At 35.7% G+C, this 23,004-nt stretch overlaps 1 protein-coding gene across 6 annotated transcripts in view; it reads left to right on the plus strand.

Annotated features, from left to right (window-relative positions):
• TBC1D5 (TBC1 domain family member 5) overlaps positions 1-23,004 on the plus strand; it is a 316,631-nt gene that overhangs the window by 106,469 nt on the left and 187,158 nt on the right. For all 6 annotated transcript variants that reach the window (XM_039703278.1, XM_039703288.1, XM_039703293.1 and 3 more), the window contains one exon: positions 20,526-20,661. In XM_039703278.1, the coding sequence (XP_039559212.1) occupies positions 20,562-20,661 (100 nt within the window). In that variant the 5' untranslated portion in view covers positions 20,526-20,561. The remainder of the gene's footprint in view (positions 1-20,525; positions 20,662-23,004) is intronic.

The raw sequence follows: 23,004 nt of genomic DNA on the forward strand, positions 1-23,004 counted from the left end.
TATCATGTAAACTGAAGTGCTTTTTAAAAAAAAAATACTTACTTGATATATGGTTCAGGGTTGATGGTGGAAGGGGCAGAGCTAATCTCAGTATTGAATGATAAGGACTGGTAATTTCTAGCACCCACATACACACATACTGTTCAAGGAATGTAAAGACTTTATTAAAGTTTTAAGTTATTGAATACAGGCTCCCTACAAATTTTGGCTTTAAAAATTAGAAGGCAGCCTGATGCAACCTTCAAGAATAAAGGAGCCAGTCATCCACTTTGCACTCTAGGAGACTTTTAGTACCTTTGACCAACTATTCAAATTAATTATTTGATTAAAAAGGAGCAAAATAAAACTCCACTCTTGTATGTGAAAAACTTAATATAGAAAAGAAATCTGTTTATCACAAGCAGATAGTGTTCCTTCTGTTTTTCTCTACTTTCTACAAAGACAAGTCCATTAGAGTAGTGCTTATTTAATGGACTAACAGCTCACAGGATCTGTTTCTTTTCTTTGGCCTAGGTTGTCTGAATTCATTGAGCTTATTTTTGCAGAGATTATTTTTTGCAAGACTTGCAGGGTCTGAAATTTTGAACTGTATATTGTCGATAACAGAAAAAATGGATTCCGTTTTTTAACTGAGATAAAAGATTTGAAAAACGGATTTCTATGGAGAAATCCATTTTTTCATTGATGGGTAAGTTTGTGTCAGTCATTCCATTTAAAATTGGAAAAGTATTTTTGTGAACTGCTTTCACTTTTAATTTTATTTGCTGGTCCCTTAAAGACCAGTGTTTGTCCTTATAGATTATTCCCGCTGGAGATTCTGCAGCTGAAATTTAGTTTCACTGGTGTTAAATACAGTGTAATTTATCTCTGAAGTCACTGCATTGATAACATGCACTAGGTTATTACTAGGGTTATTTTGAGCTGAACCTTTGAAAAAGACAGGTATGGCTCTTTGTGTGGGGATTTTTCATCTTGTCTTCTTCTTGTATTAAGCATAAAAAAATCCAACTCAAACAAGAAAAAAAACACCAAAAACCCCCAATCAAACTAAATAACAACACACACCACTCAGAAAAAAAGGAAAGAAATGGGAAAAAAACCACCACCATCTTGGAATTATTTCATTCTTGATGCCATTTAGAATGTTAGAATTTGTTTCTTTTTATCTTGCCTCATTGTTTAGTACATTAAAGTCTTGCATGGGATGTATAAGTGCAGACTAAATTCAAACATGAGTGCTAACTGGAAGCTGTCGTGGTGCTTTTCCCAGAGCTTGTCCATATGCTTTCCAAGTGCAGGGAAGGAATGGCAGATCCTTTCTGCTTCTGCAGAGCACTGTAGCATCCTTTACCTTAGTCCCTGGCAGCATCACCTCCATTTCTTTGCCTTGTCATGAGCATCTCTAATAGAGTAAAACTCCAATGCATGTAGCAAGAAACGAAGCGTGTAGGGGAAAAACATAAAGATTCTTGACTGAAATTGTTCTTTAACTTATTAACAGACAAGTGTGCATGTCAGAAAAACACACTTGTTTGCCGGGAGTATATGCAATAGCTGATGGGTAAAGAAACAGAAACCTTAATGGCTGCTTGTGTTTAGGTCACCGTTCATTCATTCATTTGTTGCTGGAGCTATGAACTATTCATATGTTGCCACAGTATGTTACTTACACACGGCTGGTGCTGAAGGAAGTAAGAGCTAAGATGCTTCACAGACATCGACATCGGGGGGATTAACATGTCTGCTTCATTAATATATATGTGCATACATTAATGTTGAAGTATTGAAACTGTTTCAAATGAAATTAAAAACTATCTTTTGAGGTCTGCTGCAGTGCTTAGAAACATTTTAGATTTTGGCATCAGTCTTACCGGTTTCTTAACCATTTTACTTCTACTTTGCCAGTGGGGATACAAGTGCAGACAGAGTGCTCATCGCTTGCCTGCTGCCTGGTTTTCTGTTGTTTTTCCTTAGCTAGGTCTGCTCTCTGTACTTGCTAGCCATCATTAAGCATATATGAATCCCTGTGGAGTGGCAGGCATGGATTCTGTGAGTGACATTTCTGGCAGCGTTTTCCTTGTATATGGCACCAGGCCTGATTTTCTGAAATTTTAAGCATCTATGATCCTCATTTGCTTCCGCTGAAGCTGTAGGTGCTCTGTCCTTTTGGAAAGCATGCTGCTCAGTGCTAAATCTCAGGCAGTTAAGAGATGAGAAAGTCCTGGAAACTTACTTAGCACCCATGTGACAGCCGGCTCTGTATAGCAGCAGTATTGTCTCTGTGAAGGCATTGCCTCCTCTGCTGCTGTATTAGCTGAGGATCCAATAATCTGCCCCTGTGAAACTAGGTTTGGAGATCAGTAGTGAATTCTTCACTATTGTTTATTAGAGCTCTTTAAAATATATTTGCAATGTATAAAACACTTTGATATATAGAAGCTCACATCCTAATAAGATTACATTAAGTATCCTAATAAGATCAAGGCTTGAAATTATGTTTTTCCGGATTTGAGTGATATAAATTAATTTTAGTTTAAACCAGTGTCAGTGTTCTTAGATGTTTGTTATAAATACTCTGTCTGCAGTTTATGTGGGTCTGCATTTAGATTTAAAAAATCAATTCTCCTATTAACACAAGAAGCATTCTCTCTTCCTTTTCTTCCAGTATGCTTCAGCTACAGATTATCAAGGCAATGCTGTAATTATTAAAGGCAACCAGTGAATTATAGAGAGAACAGTGGCTGATCACTGAACTCTGTTGGCACTGGCTTTTCACTTCTCATTTAAGTCTAGCTTACTATATAAAATGAATTCATTATTGTCAATTTAGTTCCCTTGTGGAAACTAATCCACATCATAAAGCCATTCTACACAAAAGTGAATTCTCTTTAGGAAGACCTTACAAGTACATGCAAACTGAAATATGCAGGAAACTTCCAGTACAGACTAAAGTGATTGTTACTTATAATAACAGACTACCAGGGTGAAATGTTGGAGTAGTTCAAAAAGAACTCCACAGTAATAGCTCTGCTATGACTTCTGTTGGTCAGAAATCCATTCCACTTTTTATTTTATTGCTGGTTTTGATTTCCCTGTAACCTATTGCCCAAAAGTATGGATCTAAAGGACTAAGTCAGTCTGTACTCCTTGTAGTTTTCAGTGTTAAAATTAGGTGCATAAAGTCAGGGGAGAGTCTTGACTAGTTTCAGTATCAAGAAATTCCTCTTCTCCTTTAGTGCTCTAGTTGGAGATTTTTTTTGGGCTTGGATTCATTGGTCCTCCAAGGTGTGCCATACTGGGTGAAGCATTAGTGGGTTCACACTGAAGTACCTGAATGTATGTTACCAAATTATTCTGTTATAATGGCCCTTCCAGGTGCACCACCTGCTATGACAGACCAAACCTAAACTGATATTCAGTAACAGTGTATATTCCGTGCAGTTATGTCACAGAGAGTTTTGTTGGGTTTTTTTAAACTATCAGCATTTTAATAGACTAGCATCTCTGCCAGTGTTTTTATGAGATTTAATTACTTAAATATAAATTACTGTATTTTTATCTTCCCATCAGCCCTCACAACCTGCGACCTGGATGGTTTTGTTGATTTCATTTTTTATCTAAAATATAAGTATTTTTGAGAAGAGAAAATTTTAGTATTGAGTGGCTACTTTTATTTCTTGTTGCCTTTTAATTCACAAAAAGGTAAAGATACCTCCTTTTAGTGAAATTTGCCTTACTGACCTGGTAACATTTCAAGTGCAGAGCACAAATATAACAACTCTAGAGAAGGTCTGTTCCAGTTTTGTGCTTAAATGCCAGTTTTATGTGCAGTGCAATAACAGGGAAGAGTTGATTCATTGCATTTACTAGTGACTGCCTCAGATTTCCTTTGTCCTGTCCAAATACAGCTGATTATGTTTTTATGGATGCCTCAGCATAAGAAAAAACAGTGCATATCACTGTCCATTTGACATGAAGCAGTGGACACAGTGTAAAATTATTTTTGTACTTGGATTTCTCCAGTGTCAGGCATGGATCTTGTCAAGCTCTTTACTACTTTGTTTTGCTTAAGGAGTTTGTCCTGAACTATGGAGCAAGAGTAGTAATGACCTTCAAACTCAATTATCTAATATTCATTTTACACTTAAACATAGAAAATCCACTTCTGTTTCATGACTCCACCTGACTCATTACAGTGAACAATTTTTGATAAATTTTTTTGGTGAATTTATTTTTTGCTTCTTTTACAAATTGTTTCTCTTACAGTATGCAAAAAACAGTTTAATTCATATTTTTTCATTGTAAGAGGCTAAGAATGTTAGCATCTGTGTCTCTATAAACATATTTAAAATTTCAGGGAGAGTTTAAATATTTATGAAAATATAAAAGGTAACTTAAAAATAATATGTTTCTCCTGGAAACTGGTGGCCAGAACTTATCTGCACACAAATTACTTTTGGGAAAAGAGGGGAGCATACTTAGAGTCAGTTTTAATATTTTTAATGGTTTTCACTTTTTATTTTTCAGATTATATAAAGCCTTCAAATATTAATATATATTCAAGATTAGGGATTTATAGGCTTCTTTCGTTTACTATACATTACTTGTCTGTGAAATTTTCATGGTCTTCTGATTCTTCTGAATCATAGTTATTGTGCATGGAAATAGACAGCTGATGCTCCTGATAACTTTAGATCACATAAATAAGTGAAACTCCTGGCCCAAAGATAGCAAAACCCATTAATTTCTTTATAAATAGCCTACAACTGGAAAGCCTGTATGCTTTTTTTTCTATTGGTTTCTATTTCTTGGGGTTTGATGCTCTGATATTCAAAGCATGCTGACTTTAAACGCTTGTTTTTCTGAGATATTTAGGTTCTTTTTGAAACAAGCTCAGTGTTTCACATGGATAATATATCTGGCTATAATACTAAATCTGAAAAAGTCACAGTGGTGGAATTATTTCATCATTACATGTTTTGGGTGGGGTTGTTTTTAAAGAATCTCTGCGTTTTATTTATGTCATTTAACTGCTGATCTCATATTTATGTAAAGAAACAATTTAGGTTTCTTTATTACTCTTCTCAAAAGTGCAAGAACTGTGCTCCCATATCCTATAATGAGGCTCTTGTGTGATTTTTCACTGACACTTTGAAAAAGACTTAATCACTATTCTACCCTTTCTTATTTTTCATTGTGGTACAGGACATTTCAAACACAGACCTTTTATATCACAAAGCCATCCACAGAAAAGATGGATATTCTTGAAACTAATGTTACTTTACTTCTGTATTTGGAGTGTTTCTTATTTTCCTGTGCTGCTTCTTCCTTTAAATACAGACAGATTTTTCTTTTTTCCAGAAGTAGATACTTAATAGCTATCCCGCATGGAAAAAAATTCAAGGGTTTCAAGGAATAGCTTTTGCAGTAGCAATTGCAGGAGAAGTGTATAAATTACCATCTCTTTTGGGTTTTTTCCCCCTCTCAGTACAACTCTTACTATAATTAGCCAGCATTTAACAGCAAATGTTTGCTTTGGTTAAATTATTCAGAACATTTATTTTACTTGTCAAAGGTTAGATCAGGTTGTTGTTTGAACTGGTAATTAAATGCAGCCTAATACACTGTCATATTTATATGCACTATCAGCCCTGTTTCCTCCTTATTCTGTATAATTTTATAATGTTCAGGGCTGACATTTAGGCTTCCAACTCAAATGCTATTTTCTTGTAAAGAAAGTAAGATTATACTTTTCTGTTTCACTGTATATGCATACACTTAAGAAAATAAGAATTAGGGTTGTTTGGAATATCACAATCACAATGGGTTTCATTGTCATAAAATCAGTGAAGGTCCTTTGAATATTTTTATTTGCATATTTCAGTAAATCATTATACAGCAACTGGTATATATTAATCATTTTCCAGAGATTAATGTGAGGTGGACAAGTGTGGCCATCTAATTGAATACCTACAAGTCACAATAAAATACAGTATATTTAAATTACATTCCCAAATCTCAGAAATATGCATAATACTGAAATACAAAAAGGTTCCTGAAATAGTTATGTAGTGGACTCAGATGAGCAAACAAGATTAAAACGTCTCAGGGTAAGGGCTCCTTATGAACCTAGGGCAGTGGCCCTGGCACGTGGACATCAGAGCACTGAGTCTGGCTCTCCAAGCTGATCCAATGAACGGGAGTTTCAGAGTAGCCAGGTTTCAACCTCTCCACTTTCTCATGACAAGTTCAGAAACTATTTTCCACATGCATATATGAGACAGTAATTTAATTGAATTGTCAGGTGTATAATATGTCCATTCCTTTTTTATTTCTGCTGTATAGGTTTATTTTCTTAGTCAAATAGAACAAAGAATAAATCATGTGGCTTTTTTAGATAACTTCTATGCTCATTGGATGCAATATTGTTCAATGTCTATGAAAGAAAGAAGTTTGCTGTCCAGATAAAAATAACCATAAAAGTGGATCATCAACATTTCAGCAATCTGTTTTTCCTACCATGTTTAGAGAAATATTTCTGCTTTTTTCGGTGCATTTGTGTGGCAGTTTTCTCTTCATGTAACCAGTGAATTGATATGTATACATTTCAGCCTATATTATTTTTTAACATTTCTAAAACACTTTTTAAAAATCCTACCTATTGTACTGCAGGTTTGAAAGTTTTTCAGCTCCATCAAATAAGAGCTACGCTGATTCGTAGCCTTGTTAAGAAGCAATTCATATTTAATGGTAGTGAAATCCTAATTTATCCACTGTCATGGTGATCACCCCAGACAGTATTATGTGGTTGCAAAAACTGAGACGGGAGTAAGGGCAAAACATATAAGCACTATCTTAAAAAGCCAAGATCCACACCTCAGTTCCTGCACATATGATCTCAGAGTAGCAGAATTGGTTTTTTTTAAAGTTGGGTTGGTTTTTGGTTTTTTTACCCTTTCCTCCCTCCTAACCATATTTTTTTATAAAACTGGTATAGGCCACCACAGGCCACAAGGTAGAAAGATACAGTAAAAACAGAGTTAAAAGTGAAGTGTATTCTTGATTATAATTATAGCATTCCTAGCGTGACACTAAAGAAACTCGATGTATGGTGCTCAGTTTGTTATTTTGCAGCTTGTTAAATTTTTGTACTTCATGGTTGTGGGAGGTAGCTAAAAACAAGAGAATATTCTGTGCTCTTACAGAAATCATTTTGACCTCTAGGTAAAGTACATTTATTTGTGTACACATCATCTGAACTGTGAGTCGTTTTGATTGATGTAGTAGATTGCATACACATATGGCATAAAGAGGACCTGGGTTAGGCTAAAAGTTCTGGGCTCTTTCATGATGGACTATCTAAATATAAACTAGAATAAAAATGAGTAAATTGATTTGAAGTCGTAGAGGAGTGACATGCAGGAGTAAGTCCTGGGATGGTTATGGCAGACTGTGTGTGCCTTTTATTCAGGAAACTGATCTGAAATTAAATAATTGCTGTATTAAAGTTTAAGAAGTTTTCACACATCTGTCACACCAAGGCAACAGTGGGAAGGAAAATCAGTGTAGATGTTTCAGATGCTCTCTTAAAGATCATTAATACTATGAATCAGAAGAAGAGGTTTGACAGCTTGACACATATCCATGAAAGTAGCCATTTTTTGGAAAAAATAGGTATAAAAGTTTAACATGTGGAGTTAAGGTGAGGAGAAGGTCTAAAGCGTTTTATCTGTGAGCTGAAGAGCTCAGTGTTCAAATGATGCTCCATGAAAAAAAAAACAACCCGACAAATTGAAAATCTTGTTCATTCCTGTAGATCTCTCATGGTCATTCCTACTGGCTTTGAGAATCCAAACAGTTTTAGTTAAAATATTCTTTTGTCACCTGTGTTACCTTTTATAGGGCAGGCTGTGTGTATATCTTTGGAAGGTATATCTTTTCTTCATTAGTGTTTCTGACATCAGTGCAGTGAGAGAGCTACACTAAATATGGAGTCTATATTGCATTTAAAGGAGGCAGGGATATAACAGACTAACTTCACACAGATATATGAGATGCATTTGTTAGAAATAAATGTTAATGTTAAAAATACTTGTGTTCAGTTTTTAAATGGGTGGAGGGAGTCTTATGTAGGGCTCTTTGAGAGAAAGCAAGCGGACTTGGAATGGCATAGTAAAGGAGTGATTTCCTGCCTTTCTAAATAATTTTATTTCAATTATCTTTGTGTTTTGAGATTAATTTCTGATCAGATGCTGTCAAAATCTCTAACCCAAAACTGATGAATAATTAATATTAGTTATCTGGATTTGTTATATTCAGTAGTTTGCTCATAAGTGTGGCTGCTAAAACAGAGCAGGAATTCCCTTTTTCTTCCCCAGTAAAGAACAGGAACTTCCAAAACACAAGAGTTTGGATGAGTAGGCAGAGGATCTGCTGCCTTCAAGCCTTCTTGGCAACAGGTGGAATTGTGATATGTGTTTGACAGAACAGTCATCTCAGCTAGGCAATCTTTGTCTGTTACCCCTCTTTTGAAGAAAGATCTATCTCCTTGGTCAACTTCTTCCTCCTTTTCCATCAGGAAGCTATGAACACCTGCTACTGCCATCTTCTGTCTTCCTTTTAGGAGAAAAAGATGAATAATACATGACCAGAATTTCAAAAGCAACTACTAATTTTAGGTGCCCCAAGATGCACAGCCTTACTATTAAGTAAGAAAGATAAGTGAGAACAGATCACACCTATATTCTATATGCTTGGTTTCTTTCCATTTACTTCTGGATGCAGTTCAAAATTCTGATTCCATTCTTCTTAATGCACTGAGTGGTCCAGAGCCTGGCCACTGTTAGGTAGGTCACTTCTCTGCCTCAACTAGGGCACTTCTCTATCTCAACTATTAGCAGAAATGCAACAACATAGCAAAAAGAACTTTTTTTCTAGGCTTTTGCTTGTAGCCAGGTTGAGATCATACAGTCTATATCAGGAAAAAGAAATCTGAAAGCTGCCTTTTTGCAGAATGGTCTTCCGTGTGTTGGGCAAGAGAGAAACTAATACATTCGGCCAGAAGGACAGAAAAAGAAAAAAAAAAATTGGAAAGAAGGATGTGAAAACAGCTATTTTGTCCAGGAGGATTCAGAATGTTTTCATGATTCAGATATTGAGATATTTACCTTAAATATTCTTAAAAAGGCATGCTGGTCTGTCTAGCACAGACAAGAAAACTATCTGATAAGGCTTTTTAAAAACAAGAAAAATTTAATCAAGGGGGGTTTCTAACCATAACTTGTTTACATCAGTTATATTTTTTTTTTAATAAAATGGGCTTAAAAGCTTAGCCTCAAAGCTGTTGTCAGCTTTCTGTGAGGTATAATGACAGCTGTTGTTCCAATACAATTCTTCAAATCTACTTACTGTTTTGAAGGAATTCCAGTTATTTTTGGTGATTACATACAACAAAACTTGGTATTCAGGGAACACTGGGAGATTCAGTCATGTCATGGTGGTTGCTGAATTAGAGAAAGCACTCAACAAAGCTTAACTTATTTAGGAGCCATCAATCTATTGTATTATCTAATAAAAATCAAAAAGCTTTAGAGAATCTGCCTACTGTTCTGCTCTCATTCCCCAGAGCAGAGGAGCATATATAAATCTCAGGGCAATGGATGTCTTAGCCATCAAGACCTAAGGTCTTGTTCTGTTACTTACGTGTTGTCCACCAATGTCCTGCAAGACCAGGCTTTTGTTTCTTGCTGTGCAGTATGTGCTGGCCCACTTCTAAAGCAAAACCAACCTAGGACTTAAGGTAAAGAAAATAGAAGTAGTTGGTGACAACAAATTTACTGCCAATCCAAGAAACCCCTTTTAATTGCAACTCACATATTGTCCCCCTTTTAACAGTGTATTTTATCTGTATTTCTGAATTGATTTATTTTACAAATTCTTATTGTTACTATAAATTGATGGTAAAGTTCTGCAAAATTAAATATATTTTTAATAGCCAGATTTCTACTCCTATATAACCTTGCAAAATACTGCTTTCCTGCTTGCTGTTTAAGAGCTTCATGTTTCAGGTTTTGAGGTGGTACAGGCAGTGTGCTTGATGTACCATGCTGCTTGCACTGGGGACTTCTGTGCCTGTGTTTTACATGGTCTGGCAAGCAGCAAGGACTGCCCAGAAAATTTTTTAGGAGGAATAAATGCCTCTAAGTAGCAGTGCATTATAGAAATCATTATGCTACAGGGATTTTATCAGCCTGGCTTCTCTATGTCTGAAGACTTCAGCAAGGAGTTTGATGACCATGTACAGGAAAGTGGAGAACATTTCATCCAGCTGCTCAAAATTTTTAATAAAAAATATGAGAGTAGGAAGAGAGAGGAAAATAAGTTGTAATAGATAACACTGTATTAAGAGATCAAATTATTAAAGAAGGAGCATTATTGCACTATAATTTTCTCCCATTTATAATATTATGAACCTTGGCAGGAATTAGTACTAAGAGTTCTTGACTACCAGAAACAAAAGCAGTGCATCAGGATGTATTGAGCAGCAGAGTGAACTTGCTGTGAGAGGAAGAACCTGTCCTGTCATCTTTTTAGTAGCATGGAATGAAGTGATACGTTCCTGCCACAAAAACCCTGAGTAAAATTAAGAAAGTTACTCATAGCAGAAATGGTATCTTGATATAATATCTTCGTGCAGTCAATTACCTGCTAAGTTAGCAGGTTTCATCCATAGCTTATATTTACAAGTCTTGGAGGTTTCCTTTGCTTGAGGTATTTTATTTTATTTCCTTTAATTTAGATACTTCTGTTTGAACCTCACTACATCCTAGGTCTGAATAACCATTGTGCAAAAACACTGAGGTATTTTATTTTATTTCCTTTCATTTAGATACTTCTGTTTGAAACTCACTACATCCTAGGTATGAATAACCATTGTACAAAAATACTGAGCTTCTAGAGGTGCTCCTATGCATCCTGCTTTTGTTACTGCTGATGTGGCAAGGCTGAAAAGCCGCAATGTGAGCAGGCTGTACATGACAGAAATACTGTGCCTTACACAGACTGAGCCTTTGGGTATGAGAGGGAGCATTCAAGGGAAGAAGTTTCAGCATATTTTTTTACCAGGGGTAGCCCTATTTGGAGCCTTTTTTCCTTTGAGTATGACTTTTAGTCATAAGTAAGCTGCAGTTCCTCTCGGCAGAAGTAGTGGTAAATCCTTGCAGTCTGCAGTCATTGCACTGCAGCAGAATCAGATTTCAGGTTTTCCTGTGTAAGTCCGATTTGAATCCACTCATCAGGATTGAATCACATAGGCAAACATGGGTTATGGATCTTCATGTCATATAGAAACTTCATTGTATGGCATGAAACAAATTCTGCCTCTCTGCTCCTTTGAACTGCCTATGAAATTCTCATATTCTTTAGCAAATGAGGTTTCCACCAACTTTCTTTGTACCTCAGCATGATACCATGCTGCTTTAGCATCTGCATATCTAGAAGAGAAAACTAGAAGAGAAAGATTTGATGTAAATGCTTCTGTGCGTGCATAACCATGCTGGTGTTTCTATAAAAATTCTGTCAACCCCTGTAGGAAACTGTTTTCTAAAAATAGTGAAAGAATAAAGGCTGAATCCAAGATTAATTGCTTACTGCTTTAAAGCTGTGATATCCTAGAAACTTACTTCACTTTTAGTGTCTAAGTTAGTTACTATCATTTTGGGTAAGGCTGCAGGCTAAGCTGCCATTTTTTCCAGTTCACTGTTTTGATGATTTCTTTCAGTCTTGACGTTCTTTGGCCCTTTGAGTTACATTTGTATTACTAAAACATAAAGTGTGTAGCATAGCATGGTGCCTGTGTGTTTCTGAAAGTAAAACTCTTAAATACTTAAAAGCATACCATAAACAGCAGTAAACCTAACCATATTTGGAAGAACAAAGCTTTAATTTAAATTATGTTGAACTGTTTTGTAACCAGGTAGATAAATTACATTCTAAAATAAAACAAAGTATTTCCTTCATTTAATGAGTTTACAGTTCTTTGAATCTTTTTAATATGGAATAGGATTTTTACCACCTCTGGATCACTCTCAGAAGATGGAGTCAATTTTTAGTTGAATGATGAGTTGATTTGAACTCCTATAGCATTTTTCTTTCACCTTCACTAAGGCAAAACATTGTTTCTTTCACTTTTATGTCATAGGTTATATTTTCTATGCTCTTAATAGGTCTACTTGCTTCTCGCTGGACTGCAGTAACTGGTCCTGTTCCTGTGCTGTCTGGTTAAAGACGGATACAGTATTTCAGCTCAGGCCTTAGCCATGTCAGAAAGTGCGGAGGGATTTACGCATCTCATTTTTATCAACTGTTCTGACTACAAGGAGCTTTTATTGGAGACTTCAGTTGAAAGGAAGAAATGTGAAAATGCATCAACATAACATTTTCACATCTGGTGCTAAACATAGTTTTTGTGGGTGGAGGAATGTTCAGGGCACTGGCTACATTTAGCTGTTGATTTCGGAACTTCTTTTTGGTTGCTGGTATTTCTTTTTTGCAGTCGGTGTTAGATCAAAATTGTGTTCTCTTAACAGCCTCACAGTGGATCTGTCACATAGGTTTGCATTAAGAATAGCTGTAGTTCTATGTTAAAGCTGTGGGGTTTTTGATTTTATTTTTTGGTTTTTTGGCAATTCAAACTGCAAAATGAAGGCTTGCTTTGGCTGGCTATTTTGTCTTTTTTGGTTGGGTGGGTTTGTTATTTTCTTTTTTTGGGGTTTTTTTGTTGTTGTTTGGGGTTTTTTTGTTGGGTTTTTTTGATGTTGTTTTATTGGGGGGTTATATGTTTTTTGGTTTAGTTTTGTTTTTTGGGGTTTTTTTGGGTGAGACTGTACTGAACATATAAGTATAGCATCAGGTATTTAAGATGGTTGATACCCTTTATACTTTCATTTTCATCAATTTCAGTGCAGAAGAGAGTTGTTGTTTAGCCATTCATGTCAGATTACACTGTTCAGAGCATTCCATCTTGAGAAACATTATTAACCTGGAGGAGAGTGGGCCGTGGCTATAAAACTTAGTGGCCAACATGACATAAGGATTTTGATCCTCTCTGCATTATTCAAGTTTTTCTTCCTTAGTCAAACTAGTGTTTCTTGCAGAATCACATAACCTCAAGAAAACTGAAAATCAGCAAATTGTTCCCTGTTTGTAACAAGTCCATAGCTATCTTTGAAATTAATAGAATTTTAAGTTTTTGTTTAAGGAAAAGTTTTTTGTCTTTTTTTTTCCCCAACTATCATGTGAATTACTAAGAGAATACATTGCCATGGTCCCAGGCTATTTGTGTTGTTTCTTATCCCTGACATTTTAATTCACTACTGAATTTATACTTTGCATGTTTAAGTACTGGTAAGACATGAAAGTTGTAGGGTTAAAACTGTAGACAGTGCTTCAAAGCCCCTATGATAATTGTTCTTAGGTATGTATTCCTTTACCCTGGCTCTCGAGACAACTATTTAATAGACAACATTTGAATAATACAAATGTGCGGTTGGTAAAAATGGATTAGGGTTTCAGGGTGGTACCAATGGGTGATATTTAATATTGAATGACATGTATTAAGACAAATGCTTTTATATATAATTTATTTGGCATTGTAAATGCATTTATCTTGTGAGATACAGACTCCCTGTTGCCACATGAAGTATTCTGGAAAGGTTTGGAGTAAATAAATAATAAAACCACTTTGATATACAATCTAACAATATTAAATATTAAGACTTTCACATGATTGATTTTAATACTTAATTAACTTATTTAAAGTTCAATGTAACTCTGTTTTTGTATTAGAGATCAGACAGGCAGAAGTTAAAATGCGGGAAATCTTATTAAATGGGACAAAAGAAATTAATTGCATTTCATGACCATCAGACTGGCTGATAACCTGTCCATCAATGGCATGATCTTGTTTGTTTTGTTCTGGATCCCAGCTGATGTTCATATTAATCTGCTCCACCAAGTTAGACCATTTTTTTATGTTTGCATCATTCTATTTTAATGATATAATCTGATACATTTTATAAAAGAAAACAGACTTCGTTTATCCTATCCAAAGTTAGTCAAATTGTGCACTTTTCTTTAGACTTAGTAAGTCTTCTTCCCTAGGCATGTATTTTCAGTGGGTGGTGGCAACCTGTGGAAGTGGCTGAGTAGGAATCTTAGCTGGTTTTGAGCTGCTCTGTGTGTGTAGGAGGGTTGTTTGGGTTGGTGGAGTTTTTTGGGGGTTTTTCTCTTGGCGGCACTGGGACTAGTATCTTCTGTATTTAAATAGAGATGGTGGTAGTAAAGAGCTCAAGTGATGGATAGCGGAAGATCACAGTGCTGTGAGATTGATGGTCTCTGTGGCCTAAGTAAAAATCACTCCTAGAGCAAAGAAGAAAGCATTGAATACTATAGGTAAGAACAGATTTTTCAAAAATACCTATTAATGAGTGTTCTGGCAAAATATCCAGCTTGAAACAGATCAAATGGTCCTCATGTCTTCATTTTCCAAAGTTCATATTCAGGACTGTCTTTTACTCAGCCCTCTAGTTAGCATGCTTTTTCTTTTTTTTCTTTTTTTAAATTCTTGTTTCAGGATGAATAATTTAATTTGGCCAGTGCAAGACAACCCATGATATGGGGCTGCTTCTAGATGATTTGGAAGACATTTGTGCTTCATTGCTTTAAATAAACACAATGCATGTTTATTCTCCTAATCTTTAATTTCTTACCTTCTTTAAAATGTTTTCACATTCTGAAAAATCCTCACTTGGGTGTTCTAACATGCTTGATTACTTCATAAGCCACAGATGAGGGGCAGAGTTGTGAACCCTCATAACATGATGCTGTCAAACTTAACAAAACATGCATAAGACCATTACTGCATCAGACACTTGCTTTAAGTGAGGTCGTTTTAATCAATTTGACTTCACAGGGCAGCTAATTTATCACTTAGCTAAACAAGTATTTCCTCTACTTGTCATCAATTTAAGTAATTAAAATGGTAAACTTTGGATATGGCATGAAATAAAGGCCCAAAGATAATTTGGAGAAGGTGGTTGATGCAGTCTAATAGAATGAATGCAAAGTATTATTTAAATACTTTGGTACACTTCAGTAGTTTTCAGAAATGTGATATTCAGGTAGCTTTGCTGGTACTGATAGAAACTGATTTTTATTTTTAGCATATCCAAGATTCAGCAGCGTTATTCAGCTTCATCTTCAAGAGTTTAGTGGGTTCTCATTTTCCTTTCTTCAAGCATAAAATGTTTTGCCCTGTTCCTTGTTTGTTTAGAAGAGGGTGTCAGAGAGCAAGAGTGGAGCAAGTGCTGCAACTTGGGCAGTTCTTCAGCCCTCATCCTGAGGACCTCCCCAAGCCTGCAGTTCCTCTCCTTACATTTTACCATGGGGGGGGAAGGGAACAGAGGGCAAATGGGTGTTGTACGAGCTTTGCCTAATTCTGTTTCACCTACACAGTTACACCTTCAAAATACCCGTGCTGAAACTGATTATATTTTCTAATTTTGCCCAGACAATATGAATACTCTTCACTTCTTAAACATTAATTTTGATTTGTTTTGATGTGTTTTGTGCTTTGAGTAAATAATTTTTCAAGGTCCATATAAACAGTGATGATTAAGGGAAATACTTTAGGTTCTTTAGATTTAACTTATTTAGTCACCATTTCTGAAACAATGCTTTTCATCCATAAACTGCTTATTTGAGTACTGAATACTTCTATTCAGTGTCTGTGGCAAGTGAAGATGTTCATGAATGTCTTATGACATGAAATAAGGTACAGTATTTATGTTCAACTGTGCTATGTTTTGTTTATGAAATGCTGATTTATCAACATTTTTGAGATTAGGGTAATCTTACCACTAGGTGCTTGTAGTAGTGAATAGTCTCACTGCTAAAAGAATGCAACAGATTTTATTTTTATTTTGAACTTTCCATCTTCTTAATGGACATCAATTATAATAATTTTATTATATGAACATTTATTATAATCTTATTACAGCTGAGTCTTCTGCCTTGTACAGTTCTGTGTATGTGTTTTTGCAATGTTTCACCCAGCTCCAGTCCAAAAGTGATGGGTGCTTCACTGGCAGTACAGCTAATGACAGAAACATATCTCAATTAGACTTTTATCTTTCTCTTGTATTTCTGTCTAGCTAGATATGACTTATACATATTGATGGAAGATTAAGTGGGGCTGAATTGAGGCTGTTGCCACTGACAGTCTGGAGAAGTGATTTTTGGTTTTGGATGTTTTTAAATGTAATTTTGTTTAAGCATTCCAAACTCACAAGTTTGTATGCAGGCAGAATGGCAATGCTAATAAGGCACTATTATTTAAAACTGCTCTATGGCTAAAGGTGGTAGAAATCACATAATGCGTGAGCAGCTAATAGGGAAGGCACAATATGTGTGAAGTCTTGGGTGAATAAACCTTCTCACATCTAAAAAAGAAGCAACAACTTCCAAGTAAGTACGAAGTACTCACTAAGAGTAAGTATCCAGTGAGGAAAAGGACAGTTCTCTGAGTTAAAATGGGTATCTTAAATCAGACTATCTAATGCAGCACGTGGTTTATCCCTGCTGTGTAGAAAGAGGTTGGTAGTGAGGTAGATGTCAGTAACCATCAGTTAAGTTTTTCCTAATGAAAACAAGTTGGTATTGTGTCACCTATGGAGTGCAGAGGAGGCTGTGGGAGAGGAGATTATGTGCAAAGCAGGTACCTCCACAGAACCCTTTTACTGTCAGGTGGAGTTCTGTGTTGGAGTCCGTGAGCCTGTCTCTGGAGAGATTTTTGGTCTCTCTTGAGAACAGACATGCTGACAAGCTGCCTTCACTGAAAGCCTGACTGGATTCATCCCATGTGTGTTGGTCAGTGAGGAGCAAACCTGTGGCACTGTCCTTGGTGGCACATGAGGGCTCCTCCTGTTACTTAAGGCCAGTAGCCATAGTCTCTGTGCCTGCCTTTTCCTTGGGCTCATGAGTGGATTCATGTTTCTGCTAATTTCAATGACTAGATAAATGTTTCATACATAGTCTTAATTATTTTCTCATGTATATTACTGAATAGTCAGTGGGAAGCATGCCTGGTGTGTGACTTCCATATCCCTTCAACTTTAGAGTTTAAAAAAAAAAGTACTGAGATGTTAGGGTTAGCCAGAATCAAGTCTTGTAATCCAGTAATTGAATTTCAGGGGTTTATAACATTTTTATTGTTTCACACTGAGAATGGTTTTAAATTGTATCTTATTTAATATGAACAATATGTTATAGGCCATTACAAATCAACCACAAACCTGTGAAGAATTAATCTGTCTCAGAGTAAGATCCCAAGTGTAATTGTAATTGTTTAATAGTTCCCTTTGCTCTTTGTTAGAAAAGCAGAAAAGAACTTCAGTATAAAACTGTAAAGAAAATTGCTTGGACTAAGGAGTGAAGACTAATAGGTAGTGGTACTTTTTCTAACTCTAACCATATGTATCCATAAACAAACACAAATAACTGATTAAATCACTGTGCAGATACCAAAAGTAAATCTATTTGGGTGTTTAAAGCTGCTCTAACAGTCAGTAAAGTAAATTATGGTGCATATAGATTGTAAAGGTATGGCATTTGGGGACTATTTAAAAATAAAAGAAAGGTGGATACAGAAGAGAAGGACATAGAAGTGCAAACTTACTAGGGCTAAATTGATACCATGTTATAGATGTAAGACAGTGTAAGTCTGAAACTACTGTGTCTTAATTAAGCGGTGGCTACTAAAACTACAATGGCTGGTAAGATGATTTTGTGCCTGGTTCTCAGTTTGAAAGACACTTAGGGTTCTGCTTTGGTCAGATTGTGTAGCAATCTCTGAAGGACCATAAAAATAAAAAGTTAAACTTAAGCAGCACGGTTTGAATAAGCTTGTAATTTTGGTGAAAACAAAATCAACGGATCAGTTGAAAGATATTTACAGCTCTGTAGCAAAAGGAACAAGAGCAGCAACTAATATTCCAGCAGGAAAAAATTCCTTCTGCAAAACTGGTGGGGGTTTTGTTTTCTATCTTTAAATAAATTATTTTAAGTTTTTCTTTTATTTATTTAATTTATCAGGTATTTATAAACATCTCTTTATATTTTTGCAGCCCCAAGACTACAGGTAAATGTTATTTAAGGGGCTAGCAAGTTCGTAAATGTTTTTCTTCAAGATACCATTCATGCAGTTTTCATTGTTACAGTTTTAAAATTATATAGGAAATATGTGAAGTTACATTCATAGCACATTTTGCTGAGCCTTGTATAGAGTTGTTCAAGGCAGTTCTGTGGTTTGTCATATGACTTAATGATTGTAATAATTTGACATAAAGGTGTACCACTGCTCAAGTGGTAAGTCCTACCTTCCCTCAGTTACTGGTTCCCTGTTCCCAAGACCTTCAGATGTTCTCTTCCAGCTAAACAGAAGTGAGAGGTGCTGTGACCATTTCATCACCACAGTAACACAGGTGCGGGACAAATAGAGGATAAACCCCTCAGGGAATACACTGAGACAGCATGCTTTTAAAAACAGCTTGGGTGCACTGGTTTCAAGGAATTGCCTAATAGTGGCCCAGCTAGGATTGTTGATTGTTTAGGGGCTTTTGAAGGTGTTTTTTCCTCATAACGTACTAGGAAAATTAAGAAAGTGTGGACTATAAAAAGGTCTTAAGAATCCCAGTTCCCCTTCATTATTCCCCTTAAACTGAAGGTAGAAAGCCTACATGGTCAGTACCATAGTGATTTCAAATTCATTAATATGCCAGTCCTGAAAGTGTAGATGCATACCTCTTCTTGTATCTCTTTTTATATTTTTTTCTAAATATAATTTTCCTGCTGTTAGAAAGTTATGATACTTGTAAACAAAGCAGTTAAAGTAAGTGATATTTAAAACTCATCTGGCAGTCGTATGTAGCTACTTAGTGTGCTTGGGCAAATCAGACCTATTTAGCTGGCTTAGGTTTTTTGTGTTGTGAGTTAATAAATTGTTGTACAGTGACTAAAATGCAGTCTTGACAAATGTACTCTTGCACTGTTAATGCACTAGAAGGGTCGTTTCTCTTTCTTATGCACTGATCCTAACATCGTCTGCTTTTCACCCTTTTATTGGCATACTCTAATTTGTTGCAGCCAGTATTAGCTTCCAGCACCCCTCAAATTAATTTCTAACATAGTTCTTGTTCAGTTGCTTGATAGTGATGTGAGTGCCATTGGGAAGCCTGTGATGATGAATCCGCATCAACTTCCCAAAGTTTCAGTTCTGCCATTACTTCCCTTTTGGCCTTCATTTTTGGAGGATGTCTTTGTAAATGTTCATCAGCTAGTGGATTATGTTTCTTAAAATGCTTCCTTAACATCATCTTTCTAGAAAGCTGTCCTGGTTTAGGAATGGTATTTTCCAGTTGAGTTTTCCCACTGAAACCATTGCATGGCACACACAGCTCACTAGCTGATTCCCCTCTTCCCTCCCTCATCCCTGCAGTGGGATGCAGTGGGATGGAGAGGAGAGCTGGAGGCACAAAAGATAAAGATAAGAACAATTTACTGGAAACACCAATGAGGTAAGAAAAATGAACAGTAACAGCAATGATGCTAATGACAAGAAAAAAAACAATGACAAGACAAGAAAAGAAACGTTCTTGCTCACTGCACAAACCCTAACAACAGATAATAACCAACCACTCCCTCCAGATCAGAGCCAGCATTACCCAACCCCTCCCTCTGCCACACTTACTTGACCAGAAAAAACCCCTTCTTCCCAAAAAAAGGCTCCCTTCTCTCTGCTTTTGTAGTGACATGACATGGTATAGAAACACACCTGGGCCCTGCCCATGCCACCTCCTGGGTACTGCAAAACCCTGCTCTTGCCAGAACCAAGACAAAAGTTAATATAAATCTTGGTAAAAACAAATTTACCTATCATGCCAGTCAGTATTAATCCATTCTCTTTTGGTGTGTCTGTTGCTGTTATATTATACTTGACCTATGATTTCTGAAAAAGAAGTGGTTGAAAGGAAGATTTTCTGGGATGAAAAGTCATGGGTCCAGATGAGTGATGATGATGATGGTCTTTCCTCAGTTTTGCTCTATAATCTTTATCATGCCTGAGAGCTAGAATCAGTTCTCTTTGGAATCAGACTAAAAGATGAGTAGGGAAAACTAGAAGAAGGAAGGAAAGAGGCTCTTGCCCTGTTTTACAGTCTTCAAAACCAGGCTTGGACTTTTACTTGAAATGTGATATTTGTAGGAACTATAACAATTCTTTTGGACTCCAAATAATACAGCATTTACGATGTTCAAATGGAAACACTATTGTTCTGCTAATTAGACAACTAATGGTGATGATGTGCCTGGAAAATAACGGGAGGTTTTAAGTACTTTTGTTCTTGACTCGTGTGATTAAAAATATTTAAAGGAATACTGAAGTGTTTGTTTCTCTGGTTTTTTTCCTCCAGATAAATACTCATCAGTTGGAATTTACTGCTGCCAGTATGTATCATTCTGTGTCTGAAACCAGTCACCCGTTGCAAACAGAGGAACAGGAGATAGGCATTGATCCCTTGCAGAGTTTTTTGAACAAGCCAGGGGAAGGTGAGTTTGTATTTTTGTATTTTTTTAATTTATACCTTATATAAGTGTGTCATAATGAACTGTACCTGTCATAATTTGTTTAATTCACTCAATGAAGTTGAACAGGGCAACTTAGAGAACATTTCCCAGAGTATGTGAGGAACACTCTGACACTAATGAAAACCACGAAAAGTCAACTTTTAATTACAGACAGAAGCATTCGCCAAATGTTTAATGCACTGTCATCCTTTTTTAATCATAAACCAAACACTGACTTCAGCATAAGACTATTGAAATGGAGCATGACTTTATGTTACTTTCTCAAGCATGGACTCTTACACTGCTTTGGTTTAGGGATCTTTTTTGTTTGTTTTCCTTTTTTTTTCTTTTTCTTTTTTTTAAATTTGTTTCTGCAGTAAATTTCAGTATGTTGTTTTGGACAAAATTATGCAAATAAAAAGTCTGATTTTTGTTTGACTCAGCCTATATTCTTATTTTTAAAAAAAATCTCGAAGTTAGGATAGAATGAATAGGCTCTAAAGATAGAAATTACTACATAACCTGAAGCAAATTAGTTAAATGCAGTATTTGGAAGACCCTAATGAACACTGAGAACAAACTGCTTGGATAATGCAATGCCTGTCTGTTTTGCTCATCTTTTCTACTTATTTGCTAGTAGTGACAGTGTAGCTGGTTCGAAGAAAGTGATAAGCTTAATGAGAAAGCTCGTCCTTGTCATGAAAACATTCCTCAAGTACTCAGTTATACACAGTGGCACCTTAACTACCTGTAATTTTCCAGTCATTGAACACGTGTACCAGGAGGGCAAAATAAAAAATTTATTTTAAATTACAGAGTTGAAACAACTTTGTCACATTTTCTAAGTCCCTCACCCAGATCAACTACTCTATGTTGGTGTATCTGTTTATAAATCCTCTGTTTACTAGTGCTTATTAAAAAGCTATGTCAAGTTCTGCTCAGTCAGGTTTGTTACTTCAGTTTAGAAGCTGATGTTTTGCTTCAAAATATATTGGTAAAACTTCATTGTCCCTTTGAGTTAATTTTTTCACTGTTTCTTCATTGGTTTATAAAGCTTCTTCAGTGTTTGAAAATGACAATGTATATCATGGCGAAACTATTTTAAAACCTGACAATTAAGTGGAATAGCTTTTCTAGGTCAGTGTTTCTTTTCTATTATATTTGACATCTTAATGATATCAAGCCTTTTTAGCCTCATAAACCAAATGCAATTGTGTACATATTTTAGAAACCTGAAAATAATATTTTTTTTCAATAAGCTAAAATAATAACCATTTTCAGGAGGAAAAACAGCTTGCTTATAGTCTACCCCAGTCAAGAAAAAGATAAACATTTTCTTCTGATTTCTATTTGCTTCAAAAATGTGATAATTCTTTCAACTCTGTTTCAAGAAAAAGCAAAATTTTCACCCTGTTAAAAAAACACTGTAAGTTAATTTTACCCTTTATTGTGCCCAGAAGTGATTAGTTACCTTGACTGAAAAGGTTTCTCATTTTTATCCCAACCTTAACATTTCTATGACATACAAAGTTATTAGGATTGAATTGATGTTTAAAAGTGCCATTAATTCATTTACCCCAAATGTTCATTAACAATGTAAATGTATGCTGATGTTCTATGAGACAAGGAAGTGACTAATGACTCTTCGCACTAACAACACTTAAAATGAATAGAAACTTTAGATAGCTAATCTTGAAGTAATCAAGACCCTCATTCAGCTTGGCATCTCTGTATGCTCTAAAACAGCTGTCAACTGTTAAAAATATATACACAACACACACATACGCACATGCGAGGATAAAGATATGTAAATACATGGTTCCCCAAGTCATAAAGGTTACCAACTATGGTACATTTTTTATGTTCTATCTATGTAAATATTTTATATAAAGCATCCATTTCATCTTCATAGCCTTTTTTGCTGTGAAACACATAGTGCATTTTAATTTGAAACTTTATATATCCAGAATAGGTCTTTGAAGTTTTAATGTTTCATTTTAAATAAAGTGTGTGTATGGTTGGTGTTAGTGCTGTAGGCATCAAAGTATCCAGTTGTTCCTGTCCATGCAGTCCGTCCATCATTGCCTTCACTAAAGTATTTCAAGACAAGGTTTTTCAATGCAGTCTCAAGTTTCAGGGGTGATACAGAATCAACTTTGTGAAAATCTCTATCTTAATTTTTTGTGTCATGAATCACAGAAATACGGTGGAGTGGTGGTCCACTGGAGATGTTCTGGGCAATATTGCAGAATATCAGTATATCTGAATTGTGTTTTTGAAGCATGGCTGAATGCTTATCTTGGAGGCAAAGTGATAAATGCCTTC

Source organism: Passer montanus, unplaced genomic scaffold (genome assembly GCF_014805655.1).
Source record: "Passer montanus isolate IOZ18808 unplaced genomic scaffold, ASM1480565v1 scaffold10, whole genome shotgun sequence".
Taxonomy (NCBI): domain Eukaryota; kingdom Metazoa; phylum Chordata; class Aves; order Passeriformes; family Passeridae; genus Passer; species Passer montanus.